The 19,054-nt window shown below is 31.9% G+C and overlaps 1 protein-coding gene across 1 annotated transcript in view; it reads right to left on the bottom strand.

The window, feature by feature from the left end:
- LOC143387348 (roundabout homolog 2-like) overlaps window positions 1–19,054 on the bottom strand; it is a 144,685-nt gene that overhangs the window by 103,663 nt on the left and 21,968 nt on the right. The window contains 1 exon segment of the mRNA XM_076841835.1: window positions 1,905–2,029. Within this exon segment, the coding sequence (XP_076697950.1) occupies window positions 1,905–2,029 (125 nt within the window).

The following is a 19,054-nucleotide window of genomic DNA, read 5'->3' as shown; positions in this document are numbered from 1 at the left end:
ACTATTTTCATAACCATTAAAAACAATGTTTGATACCATATGTGAATTAGACTACAGGAAAAAAAAACATTTTTTATCTACCTTGGAGCTATTTAGAGGGATATTATGTACACATGAAATAATCTTACAAAAATAAATCATATATATATATATATATATATATATATATATATATATATATCAGAAAACATTATGAGATTTCACTCAAAACATGACTTAAAGTGTGAATTTGCAATAATCAAATTGCTTCTCATCATTATGTTTGCTATCAGTGACAAAATAGCAATTTGTGTTATCTTCATAACATGTAAATTCCTTTTACATTTACAATTATTTATGAAATCTTCATAACTCATGGGAGGTAAGATGTATAACCCAAAATTTCAGATTAGTATAAAAACTAGCTTTAGTAAAGTTGAAAAACACTTACAAATACTGTGCAACAAAAAAAGGAGGAAAATGGCTTTAAGGCCTCTCCTTTAAAGGTTGTGAGTGTGTATGCATGTGTGTGTTTAACTATCATATCTTTTTTTTCATACTTACTGGAATTTTTGGGATAAATTCATGTGAAATAAACTGAAAAGAATAGTCAAGAAAATCTATGAAGAGAAATACATTTTATAGCTGTTAAATGATAAAAAAAATTGGGAATTGAAGTCTGATAATTCTGATAATGGGATAAGGCAGTGGGCATGACTCTCTTTTCTTCATTGCCTTTACATCCCTGACTCAGAGGGGAAGTAACAAGGAGTGTTGAGAAAGTAAGAATGACCAGGTGTCAATTCAGAGTTTATAACTGCTAGTTTGGGGGTGGTTCAGGAATGCAGAGGAACCCCTACAAATTAGAAAGCATGGCTGAGCAGGACTTCCTAGAGGCTCTCCAGAAGGACAGACATATATGAGTTCTAATCAATAGGTTCTCTTAATGTAGCTAAAACCATTCCCTATTGCTGGCCAAGTTTTCAGATTTCCTATGACTTATAATAATATTTTCAATTAATCCCTGAGAAATTTTTTCAGAACCTGGACTAGTATCAGAATGTGCTGGGGAAGAGTACCACAAGAACTACATTTCTTGTCTGGAGGATTTTAGAGAATCTAGCACAAAATAATTCAGGATCTCTCAGGAATGCACAAATTTTTATGCAAAGATCACAATCTCTGATCTAATTTTAGCTGAAAGTTCCATTCATTGCCTCAGAAGGTATAGGCTAAACACTCTCTGAATTTGGACCAAGTGCTAAATTATAAAAGTAATGTATCCAGTTGGCTTTGGGAGAGACATTGAGAGGCCATCATGTCCAGAAAGAGCAAAGCAAAGATAAGGTATGTATTGGCTCTTTGTGTAATATATTATTTCTGTTTTACCCTGCTGTGAAGAAATCCAGAAGGGAAAATGAAAGAAAAGATTTCGTCAACTCTTAAGTGGAAACAGGCTTAAATTAATAATTTTTAAAAGTCATTTATATTTTCTATCTAGGAGTGGAGGGATATTGGATCTATGCCAATAAATGCTAGAAATATTTTTTGATCATCTTCCATGAGCGAGGAACTGTTCTCAGCTCTTTGTATGTACCAACTCACTTACACAGACTAATCCTTTGCAAGAAAGCAAAATCACCTTAACCTGCAGAGATTTAAATATCTACAGAGGTTTGGTTGGATTTTTAAAATAAGTTTGCTACACTCTGTTTCTTGCAAAATGCAGGATTTTCAAAGATTACCAATAGCAAATAAAAAGTGCTAGAACATCTGTCTTTCACTTATTTTAGAATCATTTGTCTTTCTTTTAGCAATAAAATAAGTTCAGCATCTGATAGCAATGGAGGCAAGGCAAGCTTCAGGGAGTACCAAAGTCAGCAAAGTTCAGAGACTTCAGAAAAGCAGTCTAGCCTCACACTCACCTGGCTGCCTTCTTTCTGCCAAAACACAGCTGGCTGGGGATTTTCTTTAGTTTCACAGGGAAATGTTGCAGTTCGACCTTGAGCAACAATCTGATCTCTTGGCCTAACCACAAACTGTGGAGGAGCTATAATTTAAAAGGAAAGAAAATGTGTAAATATCAACCATTGTCAAAGAAAAAGATATCAAAGAGAAAATCTGGCTCTGGGTGCATTGCTCAGTGCCAGAGAGCAATTTTTTACTTACTTGTATGCATTTCTTAAAACACTGAGGGATTGGGGAAATAATGTGAGAAAACTTATTAGCAGATCTATTTTAAATATTGTCCATTATATTATATCCCTGTGTCCCACCTACTTATATGGGAAAATTGATCCCTTATGATTCTAACATTTTTTATAAAAATGATTTGGTTATGTTTTTTAATAGAAAAACATGGAAAGGAGTCACTCCTTTACACAATTATCTCCTCCTTTAAAATCCATCTCCTAGTACACACTCATTTTATTACAATATTTGTAAGATATTGAATGAGGCAATGGGATGTCAGAAGGCATAATATATGATCCATATTATTAAAATTCTTATATTCTGGAATTCAAGATTTGAAGATTAAAGACATTGAATTATTTAAGGGATGGAAGTTACATATTTGAAATAACAAACAATATAAATAAATGTATCAAATTAGAGCACCCCAGGGTTTAATCTATCTATATCTATATCTATATCAGAAGATATCTGTCTATCTATCTATCTATCTATCTATCTATCTAGATATAATACAAAAAGAAAGAAAGAAAGAGGGCAGGGATGGGGTAAAAATGCTAAGACAGAAAAATTTAGATTGGAACCTAATGATAAAGAGAGACAAAGGAGTAAAAAGCAAGAGAATGTATAGCTAGAAATGTTCCCAAGGACATCTTCTTCAGCACCAAACCCACATCAGTTGTAAACACCATGTGTATCCCATGACTTTTCTGATCATCTGTTTCTATTTTAACTAGTTGCTTATGCTAGAAAACTAAGACCAAGGAAACACTTTCAAATCTACTCTAAGTTTTAGAATCTGGTATACATCAGCTAAAAGGTGAGCTCTAAAGAACTCTGACAATCAGCAACATCCAATAAAAGAGTTCACCTGAATTTCTTTTACGTTTTTCAAGTGCATAACTGCAAATCTAAGAACAGAATAAATACATGGTGCCCCAAACCTAAAACCAATCATTCATCCTAACAAAAATGCTATCACTGTGAAAGCAGAGGTATTTTTCTCAAAAAGAATTCAGTGAGATTTGTATTGATTTATTTTTTTAGGTGTTCTATTTTCCTGGATCCTAATTCAAGATATCCAACACATACCCCAAGGACAGAAGGGATAAATCTACTAAGTGAAATTCTTTTCTATAACTAAAGATAATGGAAGACTCATTCTAACAGTACAGAGAACCCGGATTTATGGCTCTATTTGGACAGAGTGTGGTTTATGTTGCCTGGCATGCTCAGAAGATTACAGGCCTCTCACAATCTACTTGTTATTTCTACACACTTCTCCTGAATCAGCAGATACATTGATTTTTGTTCCATGTTTGCTAATATAAATGATAGTTTAAATCAATGTTACAAAATTACTTTAGGAAAAACTTTTAAAGCACAGCAGTATTCATTTTTCAGCAGAAATGTGAAACCACTGGATTATTTTTGCCACAGAAGATTAAAGGTTGATCTTTATCATCTATAATATGGGATTTTTCTAGAAAAAAATGTTATGAAATATTTAAGAATCAGTGTATAGTTGTATGAAATCCTAAAAAGAAAAGTAATAATGCCAATGTGGACATTAGCTTTTTGAGAAGTATTGAGGAATTTAGCTTATATGTCATCTTCAAAAATTAAAAACCCAATTCAGTCAAAATCAGTTATTTGACACTCTTTAATAAAAGTTGCCTGTTCAGCTTATTAGTTCATTTGCACAGCTTTGGGTGAGAAAAAATTTAAATTGGCCTATATAACTAGTTAGTAAGACATGAGAACCTGGTACTTAAACTATATATATATATATATATATATATATATATATATATATATATATATATATATATATATATATTTTAAAAAAGCAATAACAGATTGAAATCATCAAATAAAACATAAATGAAAACAGAGTTTTAAGCATTTTATTTTCTGTCATCTACCTGTCAGTAAAATCACTATCTGTAATTTAGAAATAGCTATAGACTTCGTTGAATTTGATACTTAAATGTTTGAAAATGTGTTTTAGAAGAGTGTTTTTGTAAAACATTTTTGAAATCCTCATCCTATAGTTTTATCACAGCTGCTAAAATACAGCCCGCCCCAAAAGGATTCAGAATTGGCCATATCTATGCATACACTTTCCTGAGAAGCTAGAGTTCTTCCATTCATTCATTCAAAATGTACTGACTGAAAACAAATTCTAAGACATTCTGCTTGTTTCAGGGCATGGGAAGCCAAATATAACATGGCACTTGAGTGGGGGTGTAGCTCACTATTAGAGCTCTTGTCTAGCATTCACAGGCTCTGGGTTCCATCTCCAGGACACCCAAAATAAAATAAAAAAGAGAGGGGAAAAAAGAGGTGTTAGGAGGTGCTCTCGTCCTACTTGTCCTATGGCAGAGATTTCTCAGGAAACAAACACACCATTACACGATTTGTACAATAATAGAAAATGAGCTGTGTTTTGAAGCACAGGTAAGAGATCACTAGATGAAGAGAATTAAGGTCACAGAACAAAGGCACCAAACATAAGGCAAAGACCTGTGGAACTGGATTTGGTACAGGAAGATAAAGAGTTTTAAAAGTAGAAGAAACCTGGTGTACAGAGCTGATATAGATAAGACCAGATAATTTATACAAAGGAGTTGAAAATTGTGTCCTGAAAGCTATTAAGATCTTTTCAAAGATGATTTTGCAAAATAGATATCAGATATATGGTTTTAAAAAGAATGCTCTGGAAGCAATGTAGATGGTGATTGGAGATGATGATTAGAAAGACAGAGACAAAGGCTGGAACACCTTGGCAAGTTGGGACAGAAAATCCAGTGAGAATTGCTATGAGTAGCACCTAAAGAAAACATTTCATCAGAACTCCTACACAAAAATGAAGTGCTACAGTATCACAACATAATATTTACCACTCATGATATCATTCTGAAAGACCAGGAAATCATAATTTCTTGAACTTTTTTCCAGTTTTATATTTTTTAAAGACCACTAACCAAAAGCCATCAATCCTAAAAACTCTCTTTTTCCTGTGATATCTATTTATATTATACTTTAATTCTAAGTTATTATAAATATGCTCTATTTCTAATGTAAAATAACACAATTAGGTCCTCAAGATGACAATTCAAAACACAATTTAAACCCAATATGAATTAAGGATATCGAGTTATAAACTCCAAAAAATATGCTAGTTATAAAAATGGCAATTCTCTGATGTTTGTTAAGACAGATGACTATGAAATACATAATTATGTCCTCTCTAAAACATGAAAACATTAGACAAATTTCATGTCAATAGCCTCGTGGGTCTCAATAGAACCAGAATTGTCAGGTGTAAATTTTTTTTAAAGAAAACTAAAAATGTTGAATCATTTAGCAAAACAATCTAAAAAGCTTTTGAGTCTCTGAAAATGTATGTCCTTTTGTCACCCAAAGTCAGGCCAACAAATAAAATTGCAACGATCACTTTTACTTTTGTAGATTCTCTTTCTCTGCCCAAGATCTATATTGCAATCTTCTGTGAAGGCATATAAGCTCAAGGAATTTACTTTTGAGGTTTTAAAATGAAAAACAGCATCAATTATTCTTCTGATGACACTCCACAGTTTCCGCATCTCTGCCAGGTGGCAGTGAGAATGGTTTGAAAAGACAGTACTTGGCTGATGGCACCAAAGGGAGAGAGTAGACAGGGATGGCCTTTTATCAACACAGCATCATAGTGGGAAGTGGGATATACATAAAAGGGATTTTATACAATGGTTCTCATTAAATATGAAAAAAACACAATTAGGTCCTCAAGATGACAATTCAAAACACAATTTAAACCCAATGTGAATTAAGGATATTGAGTTATAAACTCCAAAAGAATATGCTAGTTATAAAAATGGCAATTCTCTGATGTTTATTAAGACAGATGACTATGAAATACATATTTATGTCCTCTCTAAAACCTGAAAACATTAGACAAATTTCCTGTAACTATGCTGCAATAACCTACTTGCCTGCTATGTCAAGTGATTATACCTTATTGCTTTAGCTATAAGAAGAAATGAGATGGAGCAGAGTGATGCAGTTCAGTATTTAATCAACACTTACACATTAAAAAACAATATCTCTATGAGAAAAGTATGTTGTGTGATTTCCAGAGAAGTTGACCTGATCTATAAAAAGGTCAATCAAGATTAGAGGTCTAGTCCAGTTCACTTGAAACTGTGTTTTGAGAATTTAAATACAATGCACAGCAAATTAGATTTGATTTCTGCGAAATTATGCTTTGATTCTGAATTCAGCCCAAGCTGGCTTCAATCAAAGTCATGCAACAGCTCTGTTATGCTAATGCTTGCTGGTGAGAGTGAGTGGGTGATATGGAAATCAGATGGCTGAACATGAGTAGGAAGCATAGGCCATGCATGGGGTGGGCTTTGAGATGAGGGGAGGGGGACCTTAAAGGTTCATCACATCATGTTCAAGATGTTTCTACAGGAAAATATGACTTTGTATGGCAGGCATTAACATGGAGATAGTCATGCCGCAGTTAGGTACATTAATATGTGATACAGGATGGTTACAGGCACACTCAGCTGCTCCCTTTCTTTGGGTGTAATTTCATGCCTGAATGAATAAACTTTTGATTCAATAGTAATAAACATTTTGAACTTCTTGACAAACTGGAGTAGAAAAGAGTTTTTGCTATTTAATATAATTTACTTATTAAATGCTAATATATTCTGCAAACATTTAAAATGCAATCTCTTTGATCATTTGCTTGAGTCAAAGACTTGCTCAGTCACAAACTGTGCAATACAATGACAATAATTAACATTAATTGAGTGCTTATTAAGTGATATGGACTATGTTAAACAATCTACAGGCATTATTTTATTTAAAATTTGAAAACCTTATGTCTTAATGATTACCATTATGATATAAAGGCCAGTAAACTGAACTTTATAAAGGGTACACAATTTTCTTAAGGTTAAAGTCTTAGACTGGAAGATAGGTTTACTTTACTTTCATTTCAATGTCATAGTTGGACCTATTAAACACTGAACTGCTAGTTTAATTTGTTTTACTTCAAATTATAATCTGGTTAACTGAGAATTTTTCATATCTAGCATCAAATAATTGAGTCAGAAATTTAGGCTACAACTTCCCATAAGGTATAATATTTAAAAAATCATAACATGCTTTTCTTGAATAGCTGTTTTTATTATTTAAAGGAGCATAAAACCCATAATTTTTTTCTTTCTATACTAACTCTAAGTACAGCCTTTCTTAAATACACTTTCTTTCAAATAACCCTTGATTCAAAACCCTACAGTGCTTTTCATTACATGGCAATAAAAACCTACAATGCATATCATTGCAAGGCTTGCAACTCATTCTCTCCCAAGATTTTATCATCTTGACATTCATTTGTCCCCAGACTACTTCCAGAATTTCAGTAGACCAGTCTTCTCTCCATCACTCACATATATATTGGCTTTTCTTATGCTTAACCAATCTTGATATCTATTATCTTTTGATTCACCTTGTCAACAAGGATTTACCTGAACACATCCTGACCTTGTAGTTGCCCTGGCTTGCATTTTCTCTCTCTTTTTTTCTCTATTTTCCCCCATTTACATATCTTACTCAGATCTGTAGTACATTCTTATTGGTGTGAAGTGTTGTTTACCACCTTGCACTGAAATGTTGTCGTTATTTGGCCTAGAAAATCTTCTAAGAGAGAATTTCTAAGTAAAGGGCATAGATTAGGAAATTTTTAAAAATGGATCTATAGAAAATATTCAATATTTTTTCCATCTCATTTTACTCAAAGCTTCTGATTTTTTCACCAATACTATTGGTAATAATTTGGATGGAGGGAAATGACAGAAAATGTAGGAAAAAAATAATTAACCAATTTGAACATGACTATATGACTATAAACAAGTACCTACCATCCCAGAGGAACAAAAGCATATAGACAAAAATAGGCATTTTATAGCAATCAGACCTAGAAGTCCTGGCAAAATGTTAGTAGACTTGCCTTTACCAACAAGAAACAGGCAGAAGTCATTTCATTACAATGCAGTATACTCTAGGAATAAGAGGTAAATGTTTATTCAATCTAAAAACAGTAGAGTTTGACTTCTAATTGATAAGTGAATGTTTTGAACTTATTTAATTTTATTTATTTTTTTACTATTTAACATTCACTTGAGTTCATATCATTTCTTTTAATATTGGAAATGCATACATAATGTCATAAAATATTTGATTTGAAGCATATTAATACATAATTCATCTCAGAGGAAAGAATGCATTTGTAATGGAAAATATAAATTTGGAATATAGGATTTAAGATAATACCAATATCTATACCTTTTCTTTTGACAATAATATAATTTGTAAAACCATAAACAGATATATATTTTTTCTGACATCTTTTTTTTTTTATTCGAAACAGGGTCTCACTAAGTTGCTGAACGCCTCACCATTGCTAATGATGGCTTTGAACTTGCAGTCCTCCTGTCTCAGCTTCCAGAACCATGCCTGGCCCACCCCCAAACACACACTTTTCTGATATCAAAATGAAGATGGAAAAGTACTATATAGTTTACTAGTTTCATAAATTTGAAAAAGTAAAGTAAATGGTTAAAGAGAATAGAATGATCACAATGAATGAGAGTCTTAGATTCTTCATCTAATCAGACTTCACATCCTACTCTTCACCTATCAGAGGTCACATACATAGGAGCATCCATTCCTTGTGTGAATAATGATGCTGCTGTCATTTAGTATTACTCTGTGGATTTCTTACTTCCTCCTATGGAATTTGTTAACTTTGGGAAGACTACAATTTTGGAGGGTTCATATAATACTTGAAACCCCAAAAACACTCTCAATTATTCCAAATCTGATGATCAGAGTAGGCAATGAAGTGAGCCAGTTATTATCTAGTGTGATCAAAGTGGACTTCTTAATCACATTGTAGAGCAACTGTAAAAGCAATTCTAAGAGAAGCTAGAGGAAGGAAAGAGGGAGAGAGGGAAATTATAGAGGGACAAAGGGAGGAAGGATAGAATTTTATTCTTTTTTATTGATTAAACAGGTAAGAGGAAGGGTGAGAGGTTGTTCTTCACAGAGAGAAAAACATATGTTTTATGTTAGAAATATAAAATTCTTTCAATGGCACCAGGGTTCCATTAACCTCACCTCCTTCTTTGTCACCACTGGCAATCTAGATCATTCCACATTTTTAGTCAGTTTGTTAAACAAAAAGGATCATATTAGCGAACCCACATATTTTTCTATATTAATTGTCTTTACTTGTTTTACAAAGCCTTCTATAATCCTATGATGGTATTAAATATTTCTACATTGCAATATTTTTTTCATCTCATTATACTCAAAGCTCCTGACACTTTTCCACCAGTGATACAGTTGGTCATAATTAGTATAAGTAGTATACCTACTTCATCATATAACTCAGGCATGTTTATAGAAATTTAAGCTTTATTATATCTTGGATTACCAAAGTAGATTTAATTTCGATTGTAGGTAAGTACAGAAACTCATACTTGATTCAACATACAAGTTGCATAGAACAACTGAACTATTAAAAAAAAATAAAAATATACATTGAAAACTTTCTGGAAACATCTATAAACATTTTAAGAAATTTTGAACTTCTAAGTACCACTTCCCTATATTTTCTGTTTTTTATCAGAATAATTTTTTTTTTACTCTTTAGGGAACTCTTGATTTGCAAATGAAATATTATTAATTTTAGAACTAATTGTTTATCAAGACAATATTCACATAATTCAGAAAAGAACGATCATATTTTTGACCAGCAAATGGAGAATGTTTTAAAAGTTTGTAAAAAAAAATATCAAGGTCCTATGCTGCTAAACTGGGGAAATAAGATTTCTTATATTGGGGTAGAAGGGGTCATAACTGTGCAAGTGAGGAGGGGAAAACTATAGCCTAAAAAATGCCTCTTCAAGTAAATGGTGAGACAAGACATCCACTTTCAGTCACTTAACCTGTCAACTTGCCAGAACTGTCACATCAGCATTCCAGGAAAATCAGGAAGGCTGATCACATCCCATTATCTCATTTTTTAAAGAAAGATTGCATTAAGATGCCAATCAGAAAAAGGAAAAAGGAAAAATTTTTTGCAACCCAGGAACCATTGTACTGATGCTGAAGGATTGCTTAGTTAATGGAATTTTAACATGCAACTGAAATGTTTCTTAATAACATTAATTACACGCTTAGTAAGGCACCATCCTAACTCATTAATGCCTTCTTTTTGTTGTATTTTATCTCCTACTAGCAGAATGAGGAATATGTGATTGGCCTATTACCATTAATGTTGCTTACTATTTTTATGGCACTATTTAAAGCTGCTTGCATAAACATTTTCTATGCAAGTCTTACCTATGTATGCATATGTGTGTATCAATTAACTGTGCCAACATTTGGCATGCCCCTACCACATGTAAGTGTTATGCTAGAGCTAGAAGCAGCAGAAAGATTAATACAACAACATATTTGCAGATAAAGAACGAATCATTTTGTAGGATAGAAGAAAATAGCATCACCAATAAATCTTGGAAGCAATATTTGCCAGATAGCCTAATGTGCATTCAGATATATTTTAACTCAAATTTTAATTTAATTTGCTAGTTTATATATTTTTAATGAATATAATTATGTACCAGTCCCTTGAGTGACCTTTAATATGTTTAAGTAAGTAGTGTAGTAATTTAAATGTCATGCATGTAAGACTGAGGTGTAATACATATCACAATATATTTTATAGGATATAAAAACATACATATCATAGAGTTTCTTGCTGTCTACAAATTACAATAATGTATAAAAATTTAAATTTCTACCTTTTTTAAAGGAATGACTCAGATGTTCATGTGTTTTATTCTGTCTACATCCAGTGAAATCTCTTAATTCTCATCTTATTGGACAGTTTCAGGCCACAAAATTTACATTATTACAATATTCAAAACTTATAGTACTTTAGGTACCAAATTAAAATATTTAGTTTCTGTTTTAATCCTATGTGGAGAGATTCTAAAATTAATGAGATTTAAACTTTTTGATGTTTGGTTTAAGATAATGTAGTCAATATATTTTGCTCTATTTTCCTCTAGTTATTATAAGAAAAGAAATAAATAATATGGAAAAGCTACTGTAAGCCAAAACAACAAACTGTATGGTATCCCTGCTAAACAGGTTCAAGTCGGGAAGAGAAAGAGGAAGCAAGGTGAACATCAATCAGCATAACCAGCCTCCATTCTCTATCACTAGTCATGTCACTATAATCTCCTGTCACATTGCAAAAGCTAGTCATTTGATCCTTTAATCATGATTTTGAAAATAAGAGACATGACTACATAGAAAACCAGCTAAAATTTAGAAGAAAGGAAGGTGAACTTAAAGAAAGAAAAAGCCAAGCGTCCTGTGGTGGGCAGAATTCTAAGGTGACCCACATGACTTCCGCTTGCTGGAGTTACTCTCATGATCATGTTATGTTACAAAAGAGATTCTGAAGATATAACTGAGAGTACAAATCAGTTAACCCAAAGACAGGAAGATGAGTCAGTTGGGCCTAACTTAACCCTATGAGATTTTTAAATAAGTAGATTTTCTCTAGTACCAAAAGGGAAGCAATACAAAATTAACACATAAGAATTCAAGAAACCATTGCCAATTTTGAAGGCCCTGTAAGCCATATAGGAAGGCTGAAGAGTGACCTCTCAAAACTGTGGGTGACACTGACTTGCAGCCAAGGAATTGGGGACTTCAGTCTACAACTGCAAGGAACTTAAGTCTGCCATCAACACAAACAAAATTTGAAGTGGTTTCTTTCGGAGAGTTTCCAGAGAAGAGCTTAATTGGGTATATGTTTTGATTTTCACCTGTTGAGACCCTAAGCAGAACCCCCCCTGCTTTTACCTGTCTGTTCTTTGTATCTATAGAATTTTGACTTAATTAATGGATATTGTTTTATATTTTATTTTTAAAAAGAGAGCGAGAGCAAGCAAGCGAGAGAGAATCTTTAATATTTATTTTTTAGTTTTTTCGGCGGACACAACATCTTTGTTTGTATGTGGTGCTGAGGATTGAACCCAGGCCGCACACATGCCAGGCGAGTACGCTACCACTTGAGCCATATCCCCAGCCCTGGATGTTGTTTTAAATAGCTCAGTTTGTGACGATTTTCTCTCAGTAATAGAAAACTACCATGCCTGAAAGCCATCTTCATTATGAAGAAAGGAATATAAAGGGAAGATGAGGAGGTAGTTTCATGTGGGAAAGCAGAGAGCTCAAACCTAACAAATATTATTGTTTATCAGCAGAGTCAATAAAACACTAAAAAGAAATTGATTTTATTTTTTTCATAAAGGAACCAATGTAGATGCTCTTCAATAGATGATGGATAAAGAAACCGTGGTATATGTACACAATGGAATATTACTATAAAAGAAAACAAAATTATGGCATTTGCACATAAATGGATGGAGTTGTAGAATATCATGCTAAGCAAAGTAAGCCAATCCCCCCAAACCAAAGGCCAAATGTTCTCTTTGATAAGTGGATGCTAATCCATAATGGGGAGTTGGGCATGTGATGCGTGGAGGAACTCTGGATTGGGCAAAGACAGGGAAGAGAGAGGAGGGAGCATGAAGATTTCAAGAAATGATGGAGTGAGACCGACATCATTATACTAGGTCATGATTGCATCAATGGTGTGACCCTACTTCATGTACAACCAGAGAAACATTCTGCTGTCATATATAACTGATTAGAATGAATAAGCTTAAAAATTAAGAAAAAAAAGAGATATTTAAGATTGCATTTCAAGCAAGGGCTAGCAAATGACCCTCATACTTTCCTCTTTCTCTTCTCTAAACATGCAAACTGTAGTCTTCTGCACTCAACTAGATAATTACCAGATAAGGTTTTAATAGGATCTATGCAAAACAAAATAAATATATATATTACTGAACTAATTATTTAATTAAAGAGAAAAAGGAAAAATAATTAATCCAAGAGAAATGACCAGTACCTTCTAGGAATTATCAAAGAAACACAGACATACTTTACAATAGTTGAGCATATTTTAAAGGAAAGTACATACAATGAAGTTTTTCTTCTACAAAAGCAACAAACAAATTCATAAAATTGGATTAAGTAAATGGATTAAGTGACACATGAGATTAAGAAAGGTATGTAAGGGCTCAGCAAGGAAATGGGGAAAGAAAGAGAAAAACAATAAATTATTTTAGTAAGAAGAAATACGTGATGATTATAATTTAAAAAGGAAGGTGAAAACTGACATTAAAATTCACACATATGAAATAAAATTCTTACCTTTGAAATTATTACAGCATAGTCAGTAAACATGGAATGTAAACAAAGGAAAGCCAATATACAAAGTATTTCTGAAGGAAATAAGTGGAAGAAAAATATTCAAAGATAAAACAGAAGGAAACATCCTTTAAGGATTAACTTAATTATGATCCTATAGATTCAGGAAGCTTTTGGTGTCCGTAATCCAGAAAATATATTTGGAAGAATATGCAAAGAGATATCCCAACCAAGAGGGAATTGTTGTGTAAGTACCTTTCAATTCCAAAACAAGAGAATATGTCATCCAGTTATGAGAAACAAAAAGAAAAGAAAGAAATATGTGATTCAATAATTCTTACCTAACCTTCCCTATAGAGACAATGGACAGATGCTGTCAAGAACATAAGGCTAAAACTGGCCCAGCAGAAGTAATCTGAAATTGTTTTTCACTTTAAAAATAAGTATTAGTTTAAGCTATCTTGAACATTTCACATAGTGGAAACTCTATTAGAATATGCATTTTTACCCATAATTTTGTAAAAATATACGGTGTGATGAAAAACATGATATTTATTTAGTAATAGTTAATCAGGACTCTGTATAAAGTAGCTAATTAGTGCCAGGTACAAGAAACATCAAGAACTTGAAGGAAAGAAAAGATTAGCCCAGGTTATGAGGTTCAGTTTGTCCAACAAAGAAAGAATGCAAGGAATAAAATTCTAGGTCTCCTTCCAAAACACACTCAGAACACCTTTTACAAACAATACATCTCAGCATGCTGGATAATAACCACGTTTTTTTTTTTTTTACTTGAAAGAAACTATAATTTTTCCACTTCTAATTTAAATTACATTTAGCACATTACAGTTTCCACATTTCAAGGTAGGGTGGGATATGAAGGTGTCAAAAATATCTGTCAACTTGTTCCTTAGTAATAACTGATTTATTATTTGTCTTGAATTATTATTTTATTCACTCATTTTTATTGTTGTTGTTGTATTTCTTGGTGGCCTCAGGAATAAAATACGTTAGAACATGTTATTCCAAAACTGCCTCAACTCATAAAATAGAACTTTCTAAAATGAGAATATGTTTACTTTTGTGCTTAAGCAGTTAAAACATTGAAAAATTATGTCCCTATAGATGTCTGTTTTGACTAGTGGCAGATTCTATAAAATCATAATCGAAAAATGTGGAATTTTGCCAAGAACATGATTTTCTCAATATTTATGAATTTTTCTGTAACCAATTATATTCTACTATCAAAAAGAACATACTTTTATATCACTGAATTGGGAAAAAAGTTTTTTTATAAAGTTGTGTACTGTCAGTTTGTTTGTGATATTTCAAACACGTTTCACCTGATATATTCAGCTTTTTTTGGTCTCTCTACTTGAGGCAATAAGCAGATAGCATATGGTGTACAAGATATAAAATGAGGCAGGGCTCAGCATCACAAGTAAGGCAGCTGGTCGATTTGACAGTTCTTTTCCAAATTACTCATCATGTTTTGAGTTGCTGCTAGGAAAAAATGTGTTGCCCATCTCCAAAATAGATGTTCTTTTTTATTTTTAAGCTTGGGAAAGGCTTCCAATAGGAAAATAAGACAGACAGGTAAAGGAAGCAAGATATTTATGCTTATTAAGACCATGTTTTTTTTTTTTTCTTGTCAGTTCCTTCATTGGAAGAGTTTTCCACATAAACAAAAGAACATTTCAACATTCTTAGTTAACTATGCCTTACAATGCACTTGTGCTTTTCTTAGAAGGAATGTCTTCGAAATAGTAAAAATGGCTTTTTAATTGTCAAAGTGGCATTGGTCTAGATTTTTTGGAAACCAATAAATACAGAGGTTGAATTAAAGGGCTCTTTAGGAGATGTTGGTAACATTACAGATGAATAATGCAATCTGGAAAATATTGGTTTCCATTGGCAAGTGTATAATGGACTGATTTCAGCAATATTTTTCCACATTGGGGATCCTCTTAAACAAGTTTTATAGAATCTCCAAAGTAGAGTCTTTAACTCATAAGAGTCATTCATTTAAACAAACTCCCAGTTGGGGTTTTTAAAAGATTTCTAAGTGGGACTTTCCATAGACCATCAGGAAGTTTCATCTGGTGTAATGCCATGATGATTTTCCGAATTTGTAAGAATTCTAGAATCTGCAATGATTTCTAAAGAAAGCTTTGCCCTCTCTGCATTTTCTCTAAGCTTTATGTGCTGGGTACAAATTTTTTCACCAGACATATTGGAATTAAAAACTAGCTTCTGTTCGCAGTCTATGGTGTCTACAGAATATTCTTACTATCACCTGAAAGTTTAAAAACTTTCTTCTGAGTCCACTAACAATAAAAGTTCAAATACCTATAGTTCCTAAACTTAAATTGATGTAAGAATTTGATAGAAAAAACAGACTAATTTCCCAATTATCATTCTCTTTTTTAGTAATTCAATAAAAATGTATCTAAAATTCAGTTTTCAAAATTAATAGTAGTTGTCAAGTATAAAGTATAGTTATTCATATTTCTGAACACTGTTATAAGGCATTCGAGATAGATTTATGAAATGACAGACTTTCTCGAGTAAAATGCAATGTGTCAAGAAGCTATTCTTTATTTCCAGTCCAATGGGAATTTAAGAATCATTTCAAACAAGAATAAAAAATGAAAATAACTTTTAAAAGTACTTGTAGGTGACAGATAAATCCCTATACTCTGTGTACATCACATTGTTTTCATCAATGTACTGTTTTCTTAGCTTAAATGTTTAAAATACATAAAAAAATTATTAAAATATTGTTTTATGTTCTGGAAATATTTGATATAAATTAACTGGTAACAATATAGCAGACTCAGGATTTGCTGTATAAAAATCTATAATTTATATGTGATATTTTTCTATTCATTTGAGGTCATGATCTTATAATTAAAATTGATACCTAAGCCTAATCAAATTGAATTTTGAGGTACTTATTGCCAACCTTTCAATTGACAAATTTTCACATCGAATCATGTATCTTTATATATTTATTATAAAATCCATAAGTTTAATATTTTAAAATAATTTCTAATTAAAGTTGTAAATTTATGTTACTTAGTTATCAAGAGTTCCAAAAAAAATTCAAATTGCTTTAATCCTTGTCAATTAATGTTATATTTACATTTACTCTTATTCATTCCTTAAATTTGTTATATATAAATGATTCTGCTTTTGATTTTGTTTTTTTGGTCTGTTTTGAGACTTGATCTCACTAATCTTGTCCAAGCTGGCCTTGGATTTATAATCCTCCCACCTCAAGTCTCCCCAAATAGCTGCTATTTTAGACATGTACCACCACACCTGACTTGTATAAATTTCTTCACTTATATTTTATTATACAACATTAATAAATAATGAAATACATTCTTGGACACATAAATAAGTCCACCCCTGAACCAGAAAATGTTTTCACAGATGCTGAAACAAGGAAATCAGAGAGAGTGATCATGGAGCCTACTGTCAGTTTGTTCTCAGGCTTTCTCTGTTATCTCAATTTTCCCTTTCTCTTCCATATTTTAGATACTATTCCATTGACAACCAAGTTATCATTCCTAGGATTTCTTTCAAATACAAGAAAATGAAAATTAAATATTATAACAATATAGTCCACAATTTTCAAATAACATGAATGTTCCTAGAAAAAAAGAGCCTGGTACTTTATTTTTCAAATAACTTTAAGTCATAACCATATTTCAATATATCAAAATGCAAAATAGTGTCTCAGAAACAAGGAATACATTAGCCAGTATTGGCATATAGAACACTTTTCAAATACATAATCAATTATAAGCTCAATCCAGTCTTGCAGCAACTTTGATAAGTCAATAATATTTTGTCCGTTTTACAGAAGAGATGATGAAAGTTTCAGTTATTCAAGAGCTAACGTAAGAAAGTACTGGTCAGAAATGGCATATCAGAAATTCAGATTGGGACACTAAAGTTCTATTTATGATACTTGCTATTAATGAAACAATGTACTATGTGATAATAATGTCTGTGACTATTTCAAAGAAAGATAGGGGGAGGGTTATGAATTTGGATCAATATATATCAATGTCAGCAATTTAAAGTTATTATATTAAGGAAAGTTTTTAAGCTAGCTGGAAAAATTTAAAAATTCCTAAAAACAAAAAAATTTGTTATTTCTTAGTATATTAAAGAAGCAATATGTAGAATTGATCCATTCATTCATTCAGCCATGTACACATCCATCTGTTAATTTACTTATCACACAATTAGCAATATTTCGCTTATTTAAATGTATTTTTTGGGTTAAACTAAAATTCAAATCTGACACAAAAAGATTAGTAAATCAATGAATTTGAAAATATTTTATCAACCACATACTCATGAATAATTACTACCTAAATTTCTGCAAGCATAAGCTCTTACTTCAATTTTGCAAAGCCAAATGAAGAATGAGATATGTTAAAAACACAAACATTAACTTTTCATGCCAAAAACCACTACTCTCTTTTCCCTTATACACTAAGGGTCACAATCTATTCACAATAAGTTAAAGCGTTCTACTTAATTTTGTTTATATAGGCATGCAGATAACAGGTGTGTAGCAGGTAAAAATACTCCTAAAGAACTGGGAGTCTGTGTAGGTTAAAATAAAATAAGTGATGAAAGTAATAGAATTGCTTAAATGATCTTATAAGATCTTATGATCTTTTGTCTTAACCAATACCAAGCATAAATAGTAATTGATTCTTTTATACATACAAGGAAAGGAAAGAATTCCATTTTTCCCCTTAAGAAAAGTTAGCATTTTATACCATAAATCATTCATTTATACATTTATATGACAAACTGACACCTACACACTGCTTTGTAGCAAAAGTCATTAAAAAAATGGTTTTTCAGAGTGACAAAAAAGTCAGAAGAATTTCTATGGTAGACAGTCCCTCCAGTAATATTTGAATATGGGTGAATAATTATATTTCTGTCAAATTCTACTATGCATGAATTATGAAGCGTTGTAAAAAGCCATGCTAAATGGATAAAAGGATGACTACTTACCAACAGGGTGAGCTGTAGACATTACAATGGTGTGGTGAGAACATAAAAAAGAAGTTTAAGAAAAAAGAAAGAAAAAAAATTATAAGAATGCATGATCATGATGTGTAATGTTACAGTTAAGTAATGAACAATAGAGTGATTTCTAGTCTCATAATTTATGAACAAGGACGTCTGAGTTTGAAAAAAAGTTATAAATGTGCTCCCAAGAAAAATATCATTTTGGCTCTCAGGACTAATGATCAGCAACTTTTATTAATTCAGGTAGTTTCATCACCATTACTTACTACAGTTATTAGGTCAAAGACCTTGAGTTCAACAGCCAAGTTCTATCCCAAAGTTAAGAACCTGCTGAATATAATCATTCAAGTCACAGACTAGCAAATGTCATGTCAATAAAAGAAGGCCTCACTGTCTGATTTAAATAGCAATTGGATTTTAAGCATGGTTAGTCAGAACC

This window comes from Callospermophilus lateralis, unplaced genomic scaffold (assembly GCF_048772815.1).
Source record: "Callospermophilus lateralis isolate mCalLat2 unplaced genomic scaffold, mCalLat2.hap1 Scaffold_1909, whole genome shotgun sequence".
In the NCBI taxonomy this organism is placed as follows: domain Eukaryota; kingdom Metazoa; phylum Chordata; class Mammalia; order Rodentia; family Sciuridae; genus Callospermophilus; species Callospermophilus lateralis.
Note: the sequence above shows the minus strand (reverse complement) of the source record. Positions and strands in the feature narration are given on the sequence as shown.